Source organism: Protopterus annectens, chromosome 2.part1 (genome assembly GCF_019279795.1).
Source record: "Protopterus annectens isolate FY-2018-M chromosome 2.part1, PAN1.0, whole genome shotgun sequence".
Lineage (NCBI taxonomy): Eukaryota > Metazoa > Chordata > Ceratodontiformes > Protopteridae > Protopterus > Protopterus annectens.
Window position 1 is genome coordinate 1,697,763,412 of NC_056729.1, and position 23,420 is coordinate 1,697,786,831.

The window sequence follows — 23,420 nt, forward strand, 5'->3', positions numbered from 1 at the left end:
ACACCCAGGCTTCAGTCCCAGGTACTTCCAAATCAGGGAGTAGTAAGACTCCCCCCTATGGTAAACTGTCTCAATGACTTAACTTTAAAACTTCCAAGCACCTCCCAACTGACTGCTCCTTTAGGGGGAAAGATTGCTCTGTAGGCAAAAAACTGGGAACTCATTACCCAGGACAAATGGGTTTTAAATATAGTTTCCCAAGGATACAGATTTCACTTCCACACGTTACCAACCCCAAACGGTTGGCCAGATCTATCCCCAAATCAGTGGGCAGAGGCTCAAAAGCAAGTGCTGTCTCTTTTAAGCATAAAGGCTATTCAAACTGTACCAGAAGAGGAAAAGGGACAAGGTTTGTACTCAAGACTTTTCCTGGTACCCAGAAAAGACAACTCATGGCGTCCTATCCTGGACCTTTCCATCTTAAACACCTTTTTGGTGATTCCAAAATTCAAGATGCTAACTCTTCACCAGTTGCTTCCTGTGCTAGGCAAAGATGCCTGGTTGGCAACACTGGATTTAAAGGAAGCCTACCTGCACATCCCAATCAGGGAATCTTGCAGAAGATATCTACGCTTCAATGCAGGCTACATGCACTATCAGTTCTCTGCACTGCCCTTTGGCTTATCTACTGCGGCCAGTGTATTCACAAAGTGCCTAGCCCCAGTCATTGCATTTTGCAGGCAAAGAAATATTCAAATATACCCATACCTGGACGATTGTCTAATTCAGGCAGAAAGCCAGGACATACTTTTGAATCATCTGGCATTTGTACAAAAGGTGCTAACTTGTCTGGGGTACACCATAAATGAAAATAAATCACATCTGGTACCCTGTCAACAAATTATATTCCTGGGAGCAAGCTTGAACACAACTTCCCAGATGGCTTTCCTCACACCGGAGAAACAAATTCATTTGACAACTTACTTCAAATTAGTGGCCACAAAAACCCTCCTATCTGCAAGGCAAATACTGGAAGCCTTGGGGTTCATGGCCTCCTGCATTCTACTAATTCCATATGCAAGACTACATATGAGGAAACTACAATGGTATCTAAAAAGCCTATGGTGTCAACATTCTCAGGATCTAGAAGCAATGATTCCTATCATACCTTGCCTACGGTTACCATTCCTTTGGTGGGCAGAGGCCTGCCAACAAAACAAAGGTCTACCATTCACTCTACCCCCTGCCGCCCAAACCCTAACAACAAAGACTCATTAGACTATGCATGGGGGGGGGCTCACCTGGCAGGGAAGTGCATTCAGAGCAAATGGAACCCAAATCAAATGCACCTGCATATCAATCAAAAAGAAATGTTAGCTGTACTGAATGCTCTGACAGCCTTCAAGGACCATATTCTTCCAGGACAATTAATGGTAAAGACAGACAACATCACTGTAATTTGGTACATAAACAAGCAGGGGGGTACCCATTCTTACCCCCTCTGCAGACTAGCCATGGCTCTGTGGAACACAGCCTTGAGCTACCAAGTGCATCTACAGGCTCAATTCCTGCCAGGAAAACTAAATACACTGGTAGACAAACTAAGCAGAAATCTCATGGACCCACACGAGTGGAAACTGGAATCAAAGACTTTCAACATGTTGATAAACAAATGGAGGACCCCAGATATAGACCTGTTTGCCTCCCCCCAGAACTACCAGTTGGAGAAATTCTGCACAAGGACTACCCACAAACAAGCTTGGAAAGTGGGTGCTCTGTCCTTTAGCTGGAAAAATCTGTCAGTGTATGCCTTTCCTCTGCCTCTCCTCTCCAAAGTACTACAAAAGATCAAACAGGACAAACCAAGGATGATACTGATTGCACCAGACTGGCCACACCAACACTGCTACCCCCTCTTGCGCAGTGTGTAACTGCTAGCCCCATGGCACCTGCCTTAGACCCCTACCCTGCTGTCACAGCAGGAGAGCCAGATTACCCCCCCTCCCCCCACTTCAAACCCTGAACCTGGCAGCCTGGCTAATTACCTAATCTCTCCATTACCATCCCTCAGTAAACAAGTGTTGGATGTCATTTTGGAGGCAAGGAGACCTAGTACTAGAAAATCTTATGCTGAAAAATGGAAAAGATTCTGTGTCTGGAACCAAACTCAAGGGATGGCCACAGCAATGCCCAATTTACAACAGATTCTTCGATACTTAACTGAGATGCTTCACAAGGGCCTTTCCTTTTTCTTCATCTAAAGTCACGCCTCAGCCATTTCAGCTCATTACAACACAGAACCACCCCTCTTATCCACTGCTCAAGCAGTTCCTCATGGGGGCCAAAAACTTAAGACCTCCCTGGAGAGCCCCAATTCCTCCCTGGGACCTTAAGTTTGTATTGGAAAACACTAAGCACAAAGTCAAAACGCTGAGGAGCAGACCAGGACTGTTCAGCTTTATCAGCATAAGATAAAGTTCATCAGCATCAGATAAAATGCATGAACAAATGAGTTTCAATAAGACAGGAAGCCAAAAAACAAGTCCACGTAAAGACTAAAATCCAAATGTTTATTGCAGATAGTGGCAAGCGCTTTCACCCATGTGGGTTTCTTCAAGCCAAAAAGCACTCATAAAACAGAGCTAATTTATACACACATTAATCACAATTATTGCATCATATTCTGCTACATTGTTATTCTTAAAGTATCAGCACATCTCGGTGTTGAAAAACACCTCTTACCTAATATCAACATGTGCACCGTAAAAAAATTAATGTTTAAAAAATCTATTTATAAAACTAGTACTGATAAAACTAATAAGGCAAATAACAAAAAAACTCTACTAAAAAATCATTCTCTTCTAACATTATTAAAAAATCACTTGGCATGTGTAATGGACAATCAAAACCTTATTACAAAAAATGTATATATAGAAGCATACATAAAATAAGCAATATGTTGATTCAAAAAGTGCAATCCACAAAAAGCATCAGAAAAACATTTAAAACTTTACTACTAGCTTCCTGCTTTTCAGGGCTGGTTTAACAGAGATTTTATCATTCAAACCAGGCTCCTGCTCCGCCCGTAACCTAATGATCCACTTGACTTCTGTTCTTTCAGTGAAATTCCTTGTATCCCCCCCCAATACTACTGGTGTTAACTTGCAGCACTTGGAACCTAAAGGAATGTTGTGAGTCAGTTCCCTGAACATGCTTCGAAAGAGCATTCTTAGTAGATTTAATGCGGATATGATATAGATGTTCCCTAATCCTGTCTCGGAGCCTTCTATCCGTTTTCCCTACATAAAATGCAGGGCAAGCTGTACACCGGACGAGGTATACTACATGCTCAGTTGTACAGGTAGCTGTAGAGTTAAACCTGAAAGTTCTCCCTGTAGCTGAGTGCACAAAGTTGGGGTCACTACTTAAATAAACACAGTAGTTACAACTGTTACACAGAGTGGTACCCAAAAGGGGCATGCCTCTTGGATCCGTGTTACTGGCCCTATTATAACGTAGCATTCTTTGCAGGTTCTTCCTATTCCTGAACTGGAAATAGGGTCCATCACCTACAATCTCTTTCAAGTATGGATCTACCATGAGGACTCCCCAATTCTCAGTAAAGATTTCCCTGATATCATTAATGTCCTGTGTTGTGTATAACTAAGGGACACCCTAACCGCTGGATCATAATTCCTCTTGATTTCAATCCTGGACTCCATTACATTTTCAACTCCACTCCTGTCAGCAAAATAAGGGGCGGCAACATCCCCTCTAAGCAAGTTCACCCCTTCAAAGCCTGCTGTAACTTCATTTGGACACATCTTGTACAATCCCTGTTTACTGTCATACCTAATGGTGAAGACATAGAGAACGTACACAGATGCCGTATGGAGGAGACAGATTACAAGATAGTACAGATGGATCTAATTTGTGCTTTATTGGAGATTATTCTTGAGAATAACGTGTTTCTGTTTGGTGAGGTTCCATACATTCAAAAGGATGGCGTGGCTATGGGCACTTCTTGTGCCAATAGCTACGCCAACCTATTCATGGCAGTTTGGGAGAAGGAGAAATTGTTCCCCCTAGAGAGCTTCAAGGGACATGTTATATTTTATACACGGTTTGTGGGTGACCTCTTCCTGCTTTGGACAGGAACAGATATAGAGTTACAACGATTTTTGGATGAGGTGAATTCACTTATAAGTTTTTTGAAGTTTACTGTGGAAGAATCAGACAGATGGATTTCTTATTTAGATGTGTTTGTAAAACGTCTCCCTAGTGGATTGCTCAACACAGGAGTATTTAGGAAATCCTGTTATAAAAATACACTTTTACACAGGAGTAGTATGCACCCTAGGCATGTTTTTAGAAACATTGAGAGGACAGGTGATTCGTGTGTCCAGATTGAACCCTACACATGATGGTCTTACAAAGGAACTATTGGGTTTACAGAATAGACTAGTAGATAGATCTTACAGTCCAAATGAAGTACCACACCATGTAATAGTTGTAACTACTGTGTTTGTTCAAGTAGTAACCCCAACTTTGTGCACCCAGTTACAGGGAGAACTTTCAGGTTCACCTCTACAGTTGCCTGTACAACTGAGCATGTAGTACAGCTTGCCCTGCATTTTATGTAGGGAAAATGGATAGAAGGCTCCGAGACAGGATTAGGGAACATCTATATCATATCCACATTAAATCTACTAAGAATGCTCTTTCGAATCATGTTCAGGGGACTCACAACATTCCTTTAGGTTCCAAGTGCTGCAAGTTAACACCACTAGTATTGGGGGGGGGGTACAAGGAATTACACTGAGAGAACAAAAGTCAAATGGATCATTAGGTTACGGGCGGAGCAGGAGCCTGGTTTGAAAGATAAAATCTCTGTTAAACCAGCCCTGAAAAGCAGGAAGCTAGTAGTAACGTTTTAAATGTTTTTCTGATGCTTTTTGTGGATTGCACTTTTTGAATCAACATATTGCTTATTTTATGTATGCTTCTATATATACATTTTTTGTAATAAGGTTTTGATTGTCCATTATACATGCCAAGTGATTTTTTTAATAATGTTAGAAGAGAATGTTTTTTAGTAGATTTTTTTTATTTGCCTTATTAGTTTTATCAGTACTAGTTTTATAAATAGATTTTTTAAACATGAATTTTTATGGTGCACATGTTGATATAGATGTTAGGTAAGAGGTGTTTTTCAACACCGAGATGTGCTGATACTTTAAGAATAACAATGTAGCAGGATATGATGCAATAATTGTGATTAATGTGTGTATAAATTATCTCTGTTTTATGAGTGCTTTTTGGCTTGAAGAAACCCACATGGGTGAAAGCGCTTGCCACTGTCTGCAATAAATATTTGGATTTTAGTCTTTACGTGGACTTCTTTTGGCTTCCTGCCTTATTGAAACTCATTTGTTAATGCATTTTATCTGATGCTGATGTACTTTATCTTATGCTGATACAGCTGAAAAGTCCTGGTCTGCTCCTCAGCGTTTTGACTTTGTGCTTAGTGTTTTACTTTTGCAGTAGGAGTGTTTGCTTCCTGGTCATCACATTTGTTTGTTGTTTGCATTGGAAAAACTCACTCTTCCTCCTTTTGAGCCAGCTGGAAGTGCAGAGTTAAAATTCCTTTCTTGGAAAACAGCTTTCCATTTAGCTATCACTTCAGCAAGAAGGGTATCTGAATTACAGGCATTTATGGCAGTGGAGCCTTTCATCATCTTTCATGCGGACAGGGTGTCCCTCAGGAGCAATCCCTCCTTCATGCCCAAGTTGGTATCCAGTGTGGCTGTTAATCAATCCATTCATTTGCCAACCTTTTTTCTAACCCACAGAACGAAGGGGAACGTATACTGCACTCCTTAGATGTGCACAGACAACTTAGATTTTACTTGGACAGGACTAAATCTCAAAGGAAATCTGAACAATTGCTGGTGGCATTTGCTGCAGTTGCAGAGGGGAAGGCTATTTCAAAGCAAACCATTTGTAAGTGGATAGGCCATTGCATTAATTTCTGCTATAAGCACCATGGAAAGCCTATCCCACAGGAGATTAGACCCCATTCAACCAGGGCTGCATCTGCCTCTACAGCCTTTCTTAGAGGTGTCCCTATCGGAGACCGCCTAGAAGCTGCCACCTGGAGTTCTGTACATACTTTCACCAAGCATTACCATTTGCCAATTTTCTCTAAATCCAGAGCTGGCTTTGCCACTGCAGTCTTGCAGGGCCTTATAGCTGGTCCTAATGCTATCTAAATTCCTCCTCCCATCCTTAGCTTTGGGAATCTACCCAAATGTGATGACCAACAGTGAAACACTAAGATCATAGTACAGTTTTGTACACTTACCATAAATATATATGTTTCAGTGTATTCACTGTTGCAGTCCTGGTTACCCACCCTCCAGCCCCCTGACTTCTTTTGGCTATATCTCTTCTCTCCTTTACTGTCCTTAAAAGCTTTTTGGTGTATTTGCTTTTTTGATGGAGGTATAACCGTGTGTGTGTGTGTATGTGTATGTGTATGTGTATGTATATGCATATATATATATATATATATATATATATGTGTGTGTGTGTGTGTGTGTGTGTATATATATATATATATATATATATATATATATATATATATATATATATATATATATATATATATATATATATTTAATTGCTTCCCATTAGGGGGGCACCTGACATCTGGGCCAAGAAAAACTGATGTAATGGCATCGGATGCATGCTTTATACCCCTGACTACCTGACGTCACGGAACATGAGACAGCAACCAATGCAGGACCCAAGACTTTGATAATCAGGCCTGACTGAGGGCTACTGCAAGCTCCAGACATTGCATTTTGCAGGCAGAGAAATATTCAAATATACACATACCTGGACGATTGTCTGATTTTTGCAGAAAGCCAGGACATGCTATTAAAACATCTGGCATTTGTAAAGAAACATCTAACTTCGCTGCCGTACACCATAAACAGAAAGAAATTCTAGTACCCTGCCAACAGATTGTATTCCTGGGAGCAAGCTTGAACACAACTTCCCAGATGGCTTACCTCACGCCAGAGAAACAAGTTTATTTGACAGCCTACTTCAAACTACTGGCCACAAAGACCCGGCTATCTGCAAGGAAAATTTTGCAAACCCTGGGGTTCATGGCCCCTTGCATTCTACTAATTCCTTATGCAAGACTGCATATGAGGAAACTACAGTGGTATCTAAAAAGACTATGGTGTCAACATTCTGTGGACCTGGAATCAATGATTCCTATCATTCCTTGTATAAAGACAGAGTTCCTTTGGTGGGCAGAGGCCTGCCACCTCAACAAGGGGCTTCCCTTTCAATCTACCCCCTGCCACCCAAACCCTGACTACAGACTCATCAGACTACTCATGGGGGGCTGACTTGGCAGGGCAGTGCATTCAGGGCAAATGGAACCCGAGTCAGATGCACCTACATATCAACCAAAAAGAAATGTTAGCTGTACAGAATTCCCTGACAGCCTTCAAGGACCACATCCTTCCTGGACAATTATTGGTAAAGGCAGACAGCACCACAGTTATGTGGTACAAGCATGGGGATAACCCACTCGTACCCTCTCGGCAGACTAGCCATGGTTCTGTGAAACACAGCCTTGAGCTACCAAGTGCACCTACAAGCTCAATTCCTGCCAGGCAAGCTAAATTCACTGGCAGATGACCTAAGCAGAAATCTCATGGACCCACATGAATGGAAACTGGAACCAGAAGTATTCAACCTCTTGAGGAACAAATGGAGGACTCCAGCGATAGACCGGTTTGCCTCCCCCCAGAACTACCTATTGGACAAATTCTGCACAAGGACTCCCCACAGTCAAGCTTGGAAAGTGGATGCCCTGTCCTTTACCTGGGAAAGCCTCTCGGTTTATGCTTTTCCACCATTGCCTCTCTTCTCGAAGGTTCTGCTAAAGATCCAACAGGACAAACCAAGGACAATTCTTATTGCACCAGACTGGCCTCGCCAGCACTGGTACCCCCTCTTGCGCAGAATGATACTGTTGGATTCATGGCACCTTCCTCAGACACCTTCCCTGCTGTCCCGGCAGGTGGGCCAGACTCTGCACCCTGAGCTTCAAACCCTGAACCTTGCAGCCTGGCTAATTCCTTGAGCTCTCCAATAGCATCCCTCAGTAAGCAGGTGCTGGAGGTCATTCTGGCAGCAAGGAGATGTAGTACTAAAAAATCCTATGCTGAAAAGTGGAAAAGATACTGTTCCTGGAGCCAGACCATGGGTATGGGCACTACTGTGCCCAGTTTACCTCATATTCTTCAGTACTTAACAGAACTGCTCCACAAATGCTTATCCTTCTTGTCAATTAAAATTCATGCCTTTGCAATTTCAGCACATTATAATATTGAACCACCCCTCTTCTCTCACCCCCTGTTAAAGCAATTCCTCAGGGGGCTAAACATTTAAGACTCCCCAGGTGAGCCCCTATTTCAGCCTGGGACCTTAACTTTGTATTGGAAAAGGTTACTCTCCCTCCATTTGAACGAGCTGCAACTGCAGAGTTGAAATTCCTTTCTTGGAAAACAGCCTTCCTTCTAGCCATCATTTCAGCAAGAAGAGTGTGTGAATTGCAGGCCCTCATGGCAGTGGAGCCCTTCATTATCTTCCATGCAGACAGGGTTTACCTCAGGACCAATCCTTCCTTTATGCCCAAGGTGGTGTCTCGTGTGTCCCTAAATCAGATCATTCATTTGCCTACCTTTTTCCCTAATTCACAAAACAAAGGAGAATGAATTCTGCACTCTTTGGACGTGCACAGACAACTTAGATTTTATTTGGACAGGACTAAGCCTCTCAGAAAATCTGAACAGCTGCAAGTTGGCTTTGCTGCAGGGGCAAAGGGGAAGGCCATTTCAAAGCAAACCATTTCTAAATGGATAGCTCATTGCATTCTTTTCTGCTATAAGCACCATAGAAAACCTACCCCACAGGGGATCAGATCTCATTTCACCAGGGCTGCATCTACTTCTGCAGCCTTTCTCAGAGGGGTCCCTACCAGGGACATCCTAGAAGCTGCTACCTGGAACTCTATTCATACCTTCACCAAGCATTACCACATGCCAGTTTTTTCTAAATCCAGAGCTGGTTTTGCCACTGCAGTGTTGCAGGGCGTAATAACTGGTCCTAATGCTCTCTAACTTCCTCCTCCCTTCCTTAGCTTTGGGAATCTACCCGAATGTAATGACTGCAACAGTGAAACATGAAGAACATAGTACAGTTGTGTACACTTACCATAAATGTAGATGTTCAAGGGTATTCACTGTTGCAGTCCTGGTTACCCTCCCTCCAGCCCCATGACTTCTCTTGGCTCTACCTTTCCTTCTTGTTTGGTGTATTTGAGCTTTCTGGTGTATTTGCTTTTTGTTGGAGGTGTAACGTAACATATAATTGCTTCCCATTATAGGGGCACCTGACATCTGGGGCAAGAAAAACTGATGTAACAGTGAATACACTCGAACATCTACATTTATGGTAAGTGTACACAACTGTGCTTTTCATGCCGTTCCTGGCATCTTCAGTAAAAGTCTGGATAAGGCTCTCTTCCCTTGTAGTAGTCATCTGCTGTCTCATTTCTGTAGTGCAGCATCTTGTGTGAAAACTAGGTAAGCTGCCTGTTTAGTAGTATAGTAGCATGTGTAAGTAGTTGCTTAATTTTAGCTTTGACTTCCTCTAGGGCAGAGAAGATTTGTCCTGTCGGGGAAAAATAATTTTAAGTAGGATGGGTAATACCTAGCATGTTTTCTATTTATTCTGCCGATAGATTCTGAGACAGTGCATAAATGCAGCACTTTTTTAGCTAGTTTCACTGGAAAAACATGTTTACTGAGCACTCTAGTGTCTTTGATTTTAATCACCTTTGTCAGATGCTTCTTGGACATTGAAACCCTCTTTAATAACAAAAGTGTCACACTTTTTTTCAGTGTAGATCTCACATTATTTAATTTAGGAGCTTGGGGCATAAGTAAACAGTGTGCTTATTCTGTTTTAACTTCTTCTAGAGAAACATCAGTCCAGTTCTCAATCCTGTGAGCTAGTAAACCCAGGCAATCCAATCCTCCTTTGTTTTCAAGTACACAGTAGAAATGGAAGTTCTTTTGCCTAATCAAATCTTTGGCATTAGCATGGAAACAGCCAGGTAGTGAGTGATATCTACTAGCAGGTATCTATCTCAACTGATTTGAGGGAGATTTTATGACTGCACAATGTTCATAGGTTCATAGGTTCATACTAGGCTATCTGCCCAAGGGCATTTATAAGCCTAGCCCATAGTTATGTGGCTTTCGCCACCCCTTTAGTTTGAATAAAAACTATGCCTATCATTTTTCTGTGCCTCTGTCAAGCAGTGACACTGAAGTAATCCCTGGAGTATATCTGCGATCTCCCATCCATTGGTCAAGATTCCTCTTGAACAAGGCCAGCGAGGTGCTCTGCCTCACATGTACCGGGATTTTGTTCCACAGCATAGGGAGTCTCTGGGTGATGAATCTGTCCCTCCAGCACGTTCTATTTATAACCGTGTCAAGGTTTAAGTCTCCCGCCCTTGTGGTTCTGAGGGATCTAGATGTTCTGAGGTGAAGCATATTCATCAAATCTGGGTTTGACATGGCCTTATATGTCAGGCACAGGTCACCTCTGAGCAAGCGGTATGAGACTGAATAGAGCTGGAGTTCTTTCAGTCGGGCAGCATAAGACATATTTTTGAGACCCTTTATCCTTTTGGTGAGGAACTTTTGGGGCCTTTCAAGCTGCAGCAGGTGTCTGGTCAGATACATTCCGAACGGGACATTGTACTCAATCATAGGTCTAATGAGTGATGAGTACAGGGGAACGATGACCTCCCTTGATCTAGATGTGAATCCCTTCATGATCAGGTGGGCGATATAGAAGGTTTTCCTAACTACTTTAGCAACATGAGTGTCAAAGCGAAGGCTACTGTCAACTTGGGTCCCCAGATCCCTGATGACTTTTTCTGTGCTCAGTGGATTGCCACCTATATGGTAGCTAGGGGTAACCTTGTTTTTCCCGAAGGGTATGACTATGCATTTTTTGGCGTTTAACTTCAGGCCATGGCTCTGGCACCAGTTATCCGCTTCTGTGAGGCCCTTCTGGAGGATATCTGTGTCAGATGTGTTCTCTACTATGGCGCCCAGTTTGCAGTCATCTGCAAACTTTGTCAGCCATAACCCTCCTGTGTTTGCTTGTACTTCAGAAAAGTAGATGCCGAACAAGAGTGGACCCAGGACTGAGCCCTGTGGGACACCACTTGTGACAGGCTTTGAGTCTGACATGGCTCCAGCAACTCTGACCCTGTGGGTTCTGTCACTTAGCCAGTTTGCAACCCATCTTGTGATGTATGGGTTTACATTCAAGCTGATGAGTTTTTCGATGATACCTGAGTGGGGTATTGTGTCGAAGGCCTTTGCCAGGTCGAGGTAGGCTGTATGGACTGCCTTTCCCTCATCAATGGCCTTGGTGACTGTCTCGAAAAAGTCAACCAAGTTTAAGAGGCAGGATCTGCCTTTGACAAAGCCAAACTGGGTTGGATCCAAAGTCTGCAAGTTCCCTATGTCTTTATTTATGAGTTCCATTATGATCCTCTCCATGGCTTTGCAGATAAGGCTTGTCAAGCTAATGGGGCGGTAATTTCCAGGGTCTGTGGAGGCACCGCCCTTATGAAGTGGGACCACAGTCGCGTGCGCCACTCCTTGGGTAATATCCTGAGGTGAGGCTAAGATTAAACAGCTGTCCTAACTGTGGGTTTAATTCCTCGTTGAGTTCATTAAGCACACAGCCGGGGACACCATCCGGTCCCATGGATGCTGTGTTTTTTGCCTTAGTGAGGGCAGTTCTCACCTGGGCATTGGAGATGTTTGGGGGCAACAATCCTCTGGAATAGATATCTCTCCTTTTGGGGAGGGGAGAAGTTTGCACTGAACCTGTCAGCCAGTATGTTGGCAATGTGTGTAGGTTCAGTAATTTTCACATCATTTTGAACTAATTCTGAGCATATCTGGGAGTTTCCTCCTAGGTTTCTAACATAGATAAAGAAGGCCTTATGATTGTCTTTAGAGTCCTTGGCGATTTTTCTCTCAAAATTTGCCTTGGATGATTTTATGAGAGCTCTTAGTTTTTTACTTATAATGATCAAAGGTGTCTTACCTTTCAAGGATTTTGCTCTATCTTGTAGTAGCTTCCTCCTTTAGTTGTAGAGCTTGTTTATGGCTGGGGTCCACCAGACTGGACGCTTGCCTTTGGTACAGAGAGTCTTAGTTTTGTTTGGGATTGCCTGATCCATGCAGTCCTGTAGGTGCTGGTAGAAGGCATTTGTAAGTGATTCAGCGGTTTGAGTAATGTTTACCACTGGCTCAGGGTCCTTAAAGGAGACCACACTAGTTTTTAGAAGTGTGAAATCGGCTTTTGAGAAGTTTTTCACTGTGGTCTTTTTTGTTTCAGGTGGAGGCGGGATGAGGACCTCCAGCGAGATTAGTTTATGATCTGATCTCACCAGTGAGGGGTATACTTCCGGTGTTGAACATTTTGATCCCATGTTGAGAAGTTTTCTCCAGTAACCTTCCCATATAATCTGTTACGTTAGTTGTGATATTTTGAATGTGATGTGGTTATGTGGAATTGGGAATTGTCTCCGACTATACCATTCTGCAAGCCGCTGATTACTACTGACATAATAGTCCCTCACCTCCATGCTACAGGTGGCCCCTTGATTCTGCTTGATTTATTTTCTCTTTCTAGTCAAGCTGTCCTCTAGAGTGAATCTAAACAACTTAACCTAAGTGAAATTGTATCTATTGTGACAGATTTACTTTCTGGACTTGTAAATAGCTTAACTTGGCAGGTTTTTTTTTTTTAAGTGGTCCCGAACGCTACATCTTCATCTTCATCTTCATCAATTTTGACCGGAATTTTATGACTTTTGAAACCTTTTGAGGTAATATGTTCCAAAAGTGTGATTCTTGATACAAAAATGACCTTATACTGAATGATCCAGGCCATACCCTTGAAACCACCTGCAAGCCCCATTGTGGTAAAGTGGAGGACATAGACCAACTAATACAGGACCCACTACTTTTTAAGAAAGAAGTATCCATGTCATCTTAGAGCATACCGCTCAACCTCTTAGCACAAGAAATCTGTACAAGCCTAAAATAAAAGGGGGGGGGGGGGCAAAGGCCCAAAAACAGAGATTTTAAATATTGCTCTTATAGACTTGGAAAGTTGCTAGAATAACAGCGTTTGCATTAGTCTGCTTTTTCTGAAGGTAATGAAGTCTGAAACTCAAATGTATGACATTAGTTACTTCAATCCTCAGTGATTTTTACAGAAAACCACAGATTTTATGAGGGATAGGCCAAAAATATGAGACAAAAATGTGGACATTCTCCGAAAATCTGGACAGTTGAAAGGTATTTTTTGGTAAAAACTCTGTACCCATGAACTACCATATAGGCAGCAATCTACTTAACACAGAATGTGTGATGAGACCTTGGGACCCAGGTGGACAGTAGTCTCTCCTTTGATAGTCACATCGCCACAGTAGTCAGGAAGTCCTTCTACGTGGCACACCTCATCATAAAAGGGTTCTCATCCAGAAAAAAGAGGTCATTGTTCCCCTCTACTCAGCACTCATTAGACCCATTAATAGAGTACAATGCCCCTTTTGGAATGTACTTCACAAGACATCTGCAGCAGCTGGAAAGGCCACAGAAGTACCTCACAAAGAGGATTACTGGCCTCAAACAAATGCCCTACACTGACTGTCTCAAAAAACTCGAGCTTTACTCCGTAGCATATTGCCTACTCCGAGGTGATCTCTGCCTAACATATAAAGCTATGTCAAACCCACAGCTGTTGGACATGTTACACCTAAAGAAATCCCAATCCCTCTGAGCTACACTCTAGGGACCCTAACCCTTGTCACCACAATAAACAGGACATGCTGGAGGGATAGATTCCTGTCCCAGAGACTTCCTATACTCTGGAACAAGCTACCCATCTTTGTCAAGCAAAGTTCTTCATTAGCACTCTTCAAGAAAAATCTTGATGAGTGGATGGGAAATAGGAAATACACCCCGGGGATCACTTCTGTGTCTCTGCTGGACAGTGGCACAGGAAAATAACTTTCTTGGGTGGCGTAAGCTATGGAACCTTGCTGGCTAAGCTTGCGTAGGCTCTTGGGCTGATAGCCTAGTACCTACCTATGAACCTATATTTAGAGTAAGTGCAGTAGCACAAGAGCTTACACTGGTGGCTTACCTGCCTCACATGAGTCACAAAATTATCATAACACAGTGGTAATGCTGTAAGATCTTTTATATATAATTTCTTAGCCTAGAGTTTTGGTGTAAAGCTGTACAAAGGGAAATGCATTTGATGAAGTTATGGTTACAGGCCATCTTGATTAATAAGAACCTCTATGAAGTCATGGTTTAAAGAGTGAATTGTCAGAGTATGGAAGATTTGTAACTTTTAAATGAAAACTGGCAAGATTTGTTGAAAAGTTCAAAATGAAGTTTGGCTGAGAATTAGGACAAAAGAAAGTAAGTGGTAAATTATAGTGCAAGATTTAACTTGTTAGCTGTAGCCTGTAACACACGTTTATGCTACTGTTGGACTCTGTGCTGGTGCTAAAACAAAACGTGCAAGTTAATTTTATCTTTGTCATGGCTAGCCAGAAAAATAATTCAGAAATACTCCCAGAATTGTGTCATGAATGTAGTCCGTGTTGAAAGATCCTTATTTTCACCTGGGGTATATGAGGAAAATCTCCTTAATTGGGACCATTGTTAGTGTCCTGTCTGTGCTGGGTCACATGTCTGAGTCTGTAAGCTTAGTAGGAACCTATGGAAACAACATACCTTGTCATTGTGCCTACAGTTGAGAAGTTACTTTTATGTGGCACAGACTTAGTTAGAAATTATGGCCATAATCACAAAACAATGTGTTTGCAGTGAAAAGTGAGAGTGTATAACCTGCACATCAGAAATATACCTTGTTTTTGTCTTTTGTTAAAAATGAAACTAATTGCTTTTCAGAGGTATATTTTCTTAAAATTTCTAATTTTTTCACATAGCCTGCCTGCACCCAGTGGAGCTTTGGATTCTGTTAGTGATCGCTTTACCATTGAATCGTGTAAAGAGACAGAGATGCTGAACTACCTCATTGAATGTTTTGACAGAGTTGGAATAGAGGAGAGAAAAGCTCCAAAGGTATGTAGTTGTGATATGTATTTCAGCAGGTTATGTAGTAATAGTATTTAAAGTAATAGAAATTGGTTTTGTTAGGAGTAAGATAAAATAAGTACCCTGTAATGAAGTATAGATACAATTGTTTGTGTTAGACAATTAAAAAAAATGGTGTCTGTTCATTGTAGCTGTAGTGGTTCAGATAAACACTACTAGCCTGTTATTTTTCTGCATAAACAGCCTGCTGCATATTAACTTGGGACCTTCCCTGTACTGCCCAACAAGTGAAATGGCTCTGGAGAGTTAAAGTATATTACTGGTACTTTATACGTATTAGTGGATCATATATATTTTATTTTAATTTATGTAGTTTTGTTAACTGGACAAAGATCTGCCTGGTAAACTAACTTTTCAAATCTGACCAAAGAGCTTCTTTGTCACTGACTGGTTGTGGCAGTCAGACATAGATGTAAACATTTCATTTCCTTTATGTTATGCTTGATGCAAATTAACAAGGGCTGTGTCTGATCTTCACTTATCAGAAATTATTGTGCTCCCTGCATTTAAGATTGTACTTTTGCCTGAATTGACTCTGTTACCATCTCTCTCAAGCTGTAAACAGTTTTTATTTATTTATTTGTTTAACATTTGTTAACCGGGAAAGTCTGACTTGGAACAAGCCAATTTTCAGTGGAGGTGGGGTGGAGAAATGCTCCAGACACTTCTTTGTAACATGGGAGGAAACCCGGTTAGACCCCTGTTTAGTTTAGCCATCTTTTCCAGTCAGCATTTAGGTTTGTGACTATTGCCAAATTATATATTAAGTGGGTTGTTCAAATCTTGTCAGCCTTTCAAAAACATGCCATTTAAAGGTGTAGCATAGCAAATGGAAAAGATTTTCTGTTTTTGCATCAGCCAAAGGTTTGGACCCCTTTTCAGCTCCTGTTCCCTCCATTTTAGAGTTTTTATCAGAAATTGTTCACAATGGGTCTAGCTGCTCGTCTGTCAAAGTGCAGTTGGCAGCCATCTCTTATTTTCATGTAGGCCAGAAGAACTCTTCTGTAGCCTCGCTTGAAGATTTCCAAAGCCTTTTTAAAGGGAGCATTCTGTATTCGGCCCCCAATTAGAGATCCATTTCCTTCATTGGGACATTACTGTCATGTTGCAATCATTGACCCAGCTGCCATTTGAGCCAGCAGCATCAGTGGATTTGAAATTCCTTTATTGGAAAACAGTATTTCTAGTGGCTATGTCAACTAAAGCATATGTCAGAGATTACAAGCACTTTCCTGCAAACATCATTATTTGTTTTTCCATAAAGACAGGGTTTCACTGAGAATAAATGTATCTTTCCTTCCTAAAGAGGTATCTGAAGCTAATCTGAATCAGACATTAAATCTTCCTGTCTTTTTTCCCCACAGTTTTCTAACAAAGCTGAATATATGCTTCATATGCTGGACATTCATTGCCACTGCAAGTTTTACCTTCATGGAACTAAGACTTTTAGGAAGTCTGATCACCTTTTTGTGACTTTCTCCAGACATACAATTAGGCAAGGCACTGGCTAAGGTTATATTGTTTAGATGGTTATCTGACTGCATTACATTTGTCTACAATAAAAAGGGTTTATTCTCACAATTGAACCCTAAAGATCATTCCACCAGCACCAGGGCTGTGGCCATTTCTACAGCCTTTGCCAACAGACTTCCTATTGATATGTGTGCAGCTGCTACTTGGTCAGCAGTTCGTACATTTGTGTTGCATTGTAAACTGGTTGAACAATCCATATCCTGTTTATCCCTTGGCTACACCATTCTTAGGAATATGGAATATGTTTCCTTGATACTGCCTGGGACTGTATGCTTGGAAATCTGTCCCACAGTTTAATTGGATAAAAATAGCCAACATTGGACAAAAAGTCATGCAGTTACCATAGTGATAGATCCATTTTTGTCTGATTTTCATCTGGTTCCACATCCCTGCCACCAGCCCCCTACCAGATTGTAACTAATGAGACTCTGAGGACAGGTCGACCTTGGCATCCCATGTCAGTAAGCAGTTATCACTGTCATTGCTCTATAACCATGACACAGTCACCTTTATACCGCTTACTAATGAGCCAGAGTAATGCCCATTTCATTAGAGTAAGGTTATTTGCTTTTGCTTTAGTAAGTTGTTTTATTGGGGGCAGACTCGATTGGAAGTAGTAGGGTAGAGACCAGGGAGTTATGGGTAGAGGAGTCTGAGCCCTGGAACCGAAAAGCTTCAGCATTGGTGCCAAGGTCATAGCCTGTCATATTTGAGAACCCACAGCTGAACTTGACAATAATCTAACAACATGGATCTGTCATTATGGTAAGTGCATAACCGTTGTGTTCCTGCTATTTTGCAGCAAGTGCTGTCTTTATGGGCATAGAGCCTGTTCCCCAAGATCAAACAGTGAAAAGATTTTATCCAAGAATCTTTCTGGTGCAGAAGAAAACATGAACATGGAGACATCATAGACCTTTCTTTTCTGAGCCTTCACATCAAAGTCCAGACTGAAACAAAAACTTGTGTGGACTTCCTCAGGGTAGCTTGAATGGCTCTCATCACCCTTAGTTTTTTTGGTCTTTCCTTCTACTAGTGAACAGAGTGGCCCAGGAAGGTTTGGCAGGAAGCTCTTTGACTCTGGCACTTTTGGGCTCAGGGCCCTCATCTGATCACTTGGCATTTTATACCATAAAACACTAAAGCAACAGCTCCAAAACGCACAACTACAGCCTGGTAGGAAAACTTACAGCTTTTCATGGTTATGTTATTAATCTACTACATCTCTTTTATGGGAGTTACTGAAGACTCTCCCCATACATGATGTTGTTAGTGAGTTCAGTAAAATCTTTCTGGCTATTGTAACCCCCCCCCCCCCCAAAAATAAAGAGTCAAAGCTAACATTGCCCATGGCTGTTCTTAGCAACTAAAGGACTCATGAAACAAAGAAAAACGACCTAGAAGGTCTGTGCATAAAGTAAAAATGCTCCTACTTTGCTAACACATAGATGGCCAAGAAACCTATGAAACAACTTAGCAGCAGTAATAAGAGAACCTATTACTCAACTAATCAAAGCATACACACTAATTATCCAAAGCTGTTCTGGGTCACAGTGAAGAAACTTAAGTCCAAGGCAAGCTACACAGCTAACATCAAATACAGAGAAATAAAATGAAACCATAGCCAACCAATTCAGTACCCACTTTATACAGGAATTAACCAACCAGGCTCTTCTCAATCAAATAATCTCCTTCAGCATTTCTCTTTCCAACCAGTTTCCATAGAAACAATCAAAAAATACCTACAAAATTAATTAAATCCTACTGCAACTGTTGTTGACAGTCTACTTGGCGAATATCTTAAACTAGTGGCTGAGGCTATTGCATATTCAGTCTGACAACTGGATCCGTATTTAAAAATAGTCCCCTTGCTGTGGAAAAAAAAACATTTATTCTACTGCACAAGGGCAAAATCTATACAGATTTTTCAGATTGTAAGCCAACTGCCATTTTATCTTCCCTGTCAAAAATATTAAAAAAATGTATTAAGATGCACTTTCTCAACTAAAATAGATAATCGGCCTCTGTTTTCAACCCAATACAGCTTCCGTCCTTATCACAGGACAACTACTGCTTTGCTAAATTTTGTTAATGTCAGAGGTCTATTCTGTACCATCTTCCTAGACTTACCAAAAGCTTTTGATACAATCTCCCACCAGCAACTCTTAAAATTCACACCCTTAGGGCTCACCATCTTTCTATTGCAGTGATTCCGTAGCTGCCTGTCGTACAGAGCAGAAGTAGTGAACTGGAAAAATGATTTCTCCACCTTTTTGCTAATAGCTATTGGTGTTCCACAGTGATCTATACAAGGCCCCATACTTTTTAACTCATTCATCAGTGACCTCTACACTGCTACAAAATGCTACCCTAGTTCAGTATGTTGATGACTGGACCCTAATCTGCCCTGCCAAATTTCTCTCTCTAACCTTGGAAGACCTTGCACAACAATCCATATCAATTGAAATATGGCTAAATAATTAAAAATTACTTCTAAACTGTAAAAAAAAAACTAAATTACTCCTCTTTACCCCAAAACAATACTATTCACTATCTCATCTGCCAACAACGCAATCATAAAACAAGTAAACCACCAAAGATTACAGTGTTTCTTCATAGATGACCAGTTGAAATTTGACCATCGTGTATCACGTGGTCAAAGATCTCATCAAAACTAGTTACATTATAAACAGTAAAACCTACCTCACTGACCTAGCCTGAAAAAGTGTAGCCTCTACTTTCTTACTCCCATCTTTCCTCTGTGCTGCCCCAGTCTTCACTAGCCCTCAAGTCTCACAACTGTCCAGACTTGAGCAATGTTATAATAAAATAGCCAAATGTGTAGTAAAGTGTAACAGTAAAACAGACCACTGCCTAACCATCAGAGAATTAAACTGGTTAGATTTCCATCTCCAAACCCTTTCTCAGCTAACTATAGTACACAGACTTCTCTGTAGGCCAGAATATTGTCCAGCCCTTAACAACTTCAAACAGTACTACTCCCCCAATAGAATTTTACTCTCTAGAGAAAAATCACTAATTACTGTAAATCAAATCATCTAATACTGCAGATGACACTCTATATTCAAATACTTTAGCTAAACCACAGAACCACATCCCACTACCACTAAAATCGGGTCTGTATTATTTCAGCGTACACTTAAAATAGTGAACGCTGTTTAATCGACCCATTAAAGTCGAAATCCCTAAATCTCGAACACATGGAACAGAGATTTTTTTCTCGGGGAAAAATCGCTGATCCGTAAAAAATAAATAATGGGGGGGGGGGGCTGTGCCCCTCCTCACCCCCTACTTAAGTATGCCAACTCCGGGATTGCACTACAGTGGAGGAAATGGCAAAGTCCTGAACACGGCCCAGTGATGTTTTTCCCTGGGGAAAAAAATTGATGTTCCGTGTATTCGGGATTTTGGGATTTCGACTTTATTGGGTCGATTAAACAGCATTTGCTATTTTAAGCGTTCGCCGAAATAATATAGACCCCTAAAATACATTCAGAATGCAGCCCATTTAAAACAATTAAAACTTCACTTGGCAAATCAATGGATCTGCTCCTGTACATCTCCAGGATAGATGCCACTGTAATCTTCAGCTTGCTATGTCATCAAACCGTTTTTATTAACTCAGAATCTTATGTTCCACAACTAGTCTTTACCAGTACTAGAATAGTTTTACTAGAAACTCTAAGCCATATACGTAGTTTGTGACACTGCTCATCCTTCATCTGTGTACTTCTAATATAAATCTTATGATAGCAATATGTAATTTTCTCTGAACTTTCTTAATACCCTACCTCTTAACTACAGTGTTAACATTTTCTGCCCTACAGAGTTCCTTACCTCACTTCCATTTCTTTGAATGTCAGAGCATTATTGACATGATCTTATTACACATCTGACATACCCACTAATAACACCTCTTCAAATGCTGGATGTTCAACATCTGCTAAAATGCACACGTATCTTTTGTATTGTAATGATTACTTTCCTTTCGTATGAATGTAATCTAATTAGCAAATGTATATTTAATTGTTGATGTGTATTATTTAATGTCTCTTCGTATATATTAGTGAATATCTGTTTAAAAATGCTTGTAATATACTGGAGCTTTTCTCCCTGGATCTCAGCTGAAAAGGTTTTTGACTAAACCCAGTCAGACAATCCCCCAGTAAACAAAAGGAAGAATAATAGTCTTTGTTTTGCACATCTTCGGACCCAGTCTCCCCTTGTACAGGTTGTACTTCAGGAGGCTGGAGGCTGAAGCCCTTATCAAGGAGTGTCTGTTTTATTTATTGTCAATGGCAACCCTATTGGATCCTCATTTAGAGCATCATATTTGAATACAGCAGATGCCTTGGCTTAAGTGACGAGTACTGTTTTGTCCCTGTGCCAGGTTAGGATGCGGCTATTTGAGCAGAGATTACAATTTCTGAGAGATGCATCCCCTGCCTGACAGTCACGTGTGGGTCTGTTTGGGATTGTGTTCTTCGTATCCTGAATTTCTACAGGTCTGCATATACCTCCGGAATGGGGCTCAGCATTCACCTTTTCAGGTGAAGGAGGTTTCCCCTCCCATTACCTCAGGGAAGGGGGGGGGGTTCTTTTTCTTTTTTGGGGGTGCTGGCAGGGGCTTTCCACTTTGAGACATCTCATTGGGCAGGTTTCCTGCCATCTCCTTTCCCTATTACTATGTCCTCCTTGAGGCAGCAGTATGTAGTCTGGTTCTTTCACAAAGTAGGCAGTGGAGACTGGTCCTTCTTTGGAAGATTATTCCCTTGCTGGTTGTACTCCCTTTCGTCCTCTGAACTGAGCCAGGAGGGTCTCCTGTTTATTTCCTGTGTAGGGTTTCCATTGTTGGCAACCCATGCTATCTCCTAGCGAGCGGACTGTCCCATGGAGAGCCGTTTACTTTTCTGTGGGTCTGTATAGTTGCTACCTTCTCAGGTCTGAAGTCTTAGTGTACTGATTTCAATGAGCTGTGCTATCTTCTGGTCTGTCTTCTCACTTCACCTAGGCTTCTGGACAGTGGGGGGGAGGCAGTGATTGGTCTTCACACCCTTGGCCCATTCATCCATTGATGCAGTCCATTACTAAGAGTTTAGGAGTTCCTCTGTCCTGTACATAGTCTTGAGAATTGAGGGTCCTTTGTCTCACTGTGATTTCCTCTTTTTCCTGTAAATGTCCTCACCAGGTACTGTTAATATCCTTGACTGGTAAGAGTCCTGCTGGATGTTCTTCATGTTTCACTGTTGCAGTCATTACATTTGGGTAATCTGCTGGCAGGTTGCCCTCAGTCAGCCTGTTTAACAAAGTCTTGGGTCCTGCGTCGGTTGCTGTCCCTTCTTCCATGCTGTCAGGTGTATAAAACATGCAGTCTTTGTTGCCGCGCAGTGCCCGAAGCAGAAGCAGTTCGCAAGTGCTGGTCGGCCGACTCCTGAAATTTTCGTTTTCGGGTTTCAGATCCGAAGTCTTCAACTAAAAAGCTAAGTACCCCATTGGGGAAACTTTTTCTTGCTCCTTACAGATGTCAGTAAAAGTTAATTGTATTACTTGTGAGAAGCAATACCTCATAAGGATTTTCATTTGTACTGCATTCCTTGCCTAGGCCCTGACCACAACGTACCTTGCTGTCGGTTTTGTGCTTTATTTAATCAAACATCAGTACATTTTTGTTTCTAAATATTTTGCCTCACGCTTTAATTATCCAGAAATGTCTTCGGTTAGCAATCCGACTATCGGAATACCTAAAAAAACGCAAAGAAAAAGACAGAGACAGGCTGTTGAGGTCCAAAACTGCCGACGATGCTTCTCCTAAGCCAGTTCGCCAGTACACAGTGAGGCGCTTTCGCAGCCCCTGATACCCGCTACTTCTGATTCGCAGGCCTCTACTGAGACCCATTCAAAGTCCGGTATGCCGCGAGATGCTTCAATTATGGAACCCGCGGATGTCTCTAGCTTGGATGGGTCCGGAGCCACTGTGCAGGCACCAGCTTCTGAGGGTGTTTTCAGGCCTACAGATTTGTATATTAGACCAACGCCATCTTCAAAGCTAAGGCCAAAATCCGGAGCCGCTATGCAGGCACCGGCTTCTGAGGGTGTTTTCAGGCCTACAGATTTGTATATTAGACCAACGCCATCTTCAAAACTAAGGCCAAAATCACGACCTATGCCTAAAAAATAAATGATCAAAATGGCTGAAGATTTAATTACTCTGATCAGGGGTAGCCACCCCCCCCCCCCCTTCTAAGAGGCCTAGGCAAAACATTGATTGAGTCTTCTGAACAGGATTCTGTTTCTTCTGACTCTTCTAATGAACAGGAATTGTCTATACCTACTTATGAGGACTCTGATGCAGAAGATTCCATTCCTTCTGCTTCTCCCCCTGAGGATTTTTCTTTTGGAGAAACTTTACATACCTTAAGGGAACATTTCCACTGGGAAAGTCAGGATTTCTCTGAATCTAAAAAGAGACTTAAGGATTTTCTTCTTCTCCCTTAGCATAGGCCTTTGGCTATACCTCCTGTTCTAGACATTGTTGATGATGTTTTTTCAGAATCTAGTATGGCTCCTGATTCTCTGCCTCCAGCTCCTTGTAAGCCAGAC

At 41.7% G+C, this 23,420-nt stretch overlaps 1 protein-coding gene across 2 annotated transcripts in view; it reads left to right on the forward strand.

Moving 5' to 3' along the window:
- Positions 1-23,420, forward strand: part of UBE4B (ubiquitination factor E4B) — a 2,592,778-nt gene that overhangs the window by 854,443 nt on the left and 1,714,915 nt on the right. For both annotated transcript variants that reach the window (XM_044063145.1, XM_044063144.1), the window contains one exon: positions 15,098-15,233. In XM_044063145.1, the coding sequence (XP_043919080.1) occupies positions 15,098-15,233 (136 nt within the window). The remainder of the gene's footprint in view (positions 1-15,097; positions 15,234-23,420) is intronic.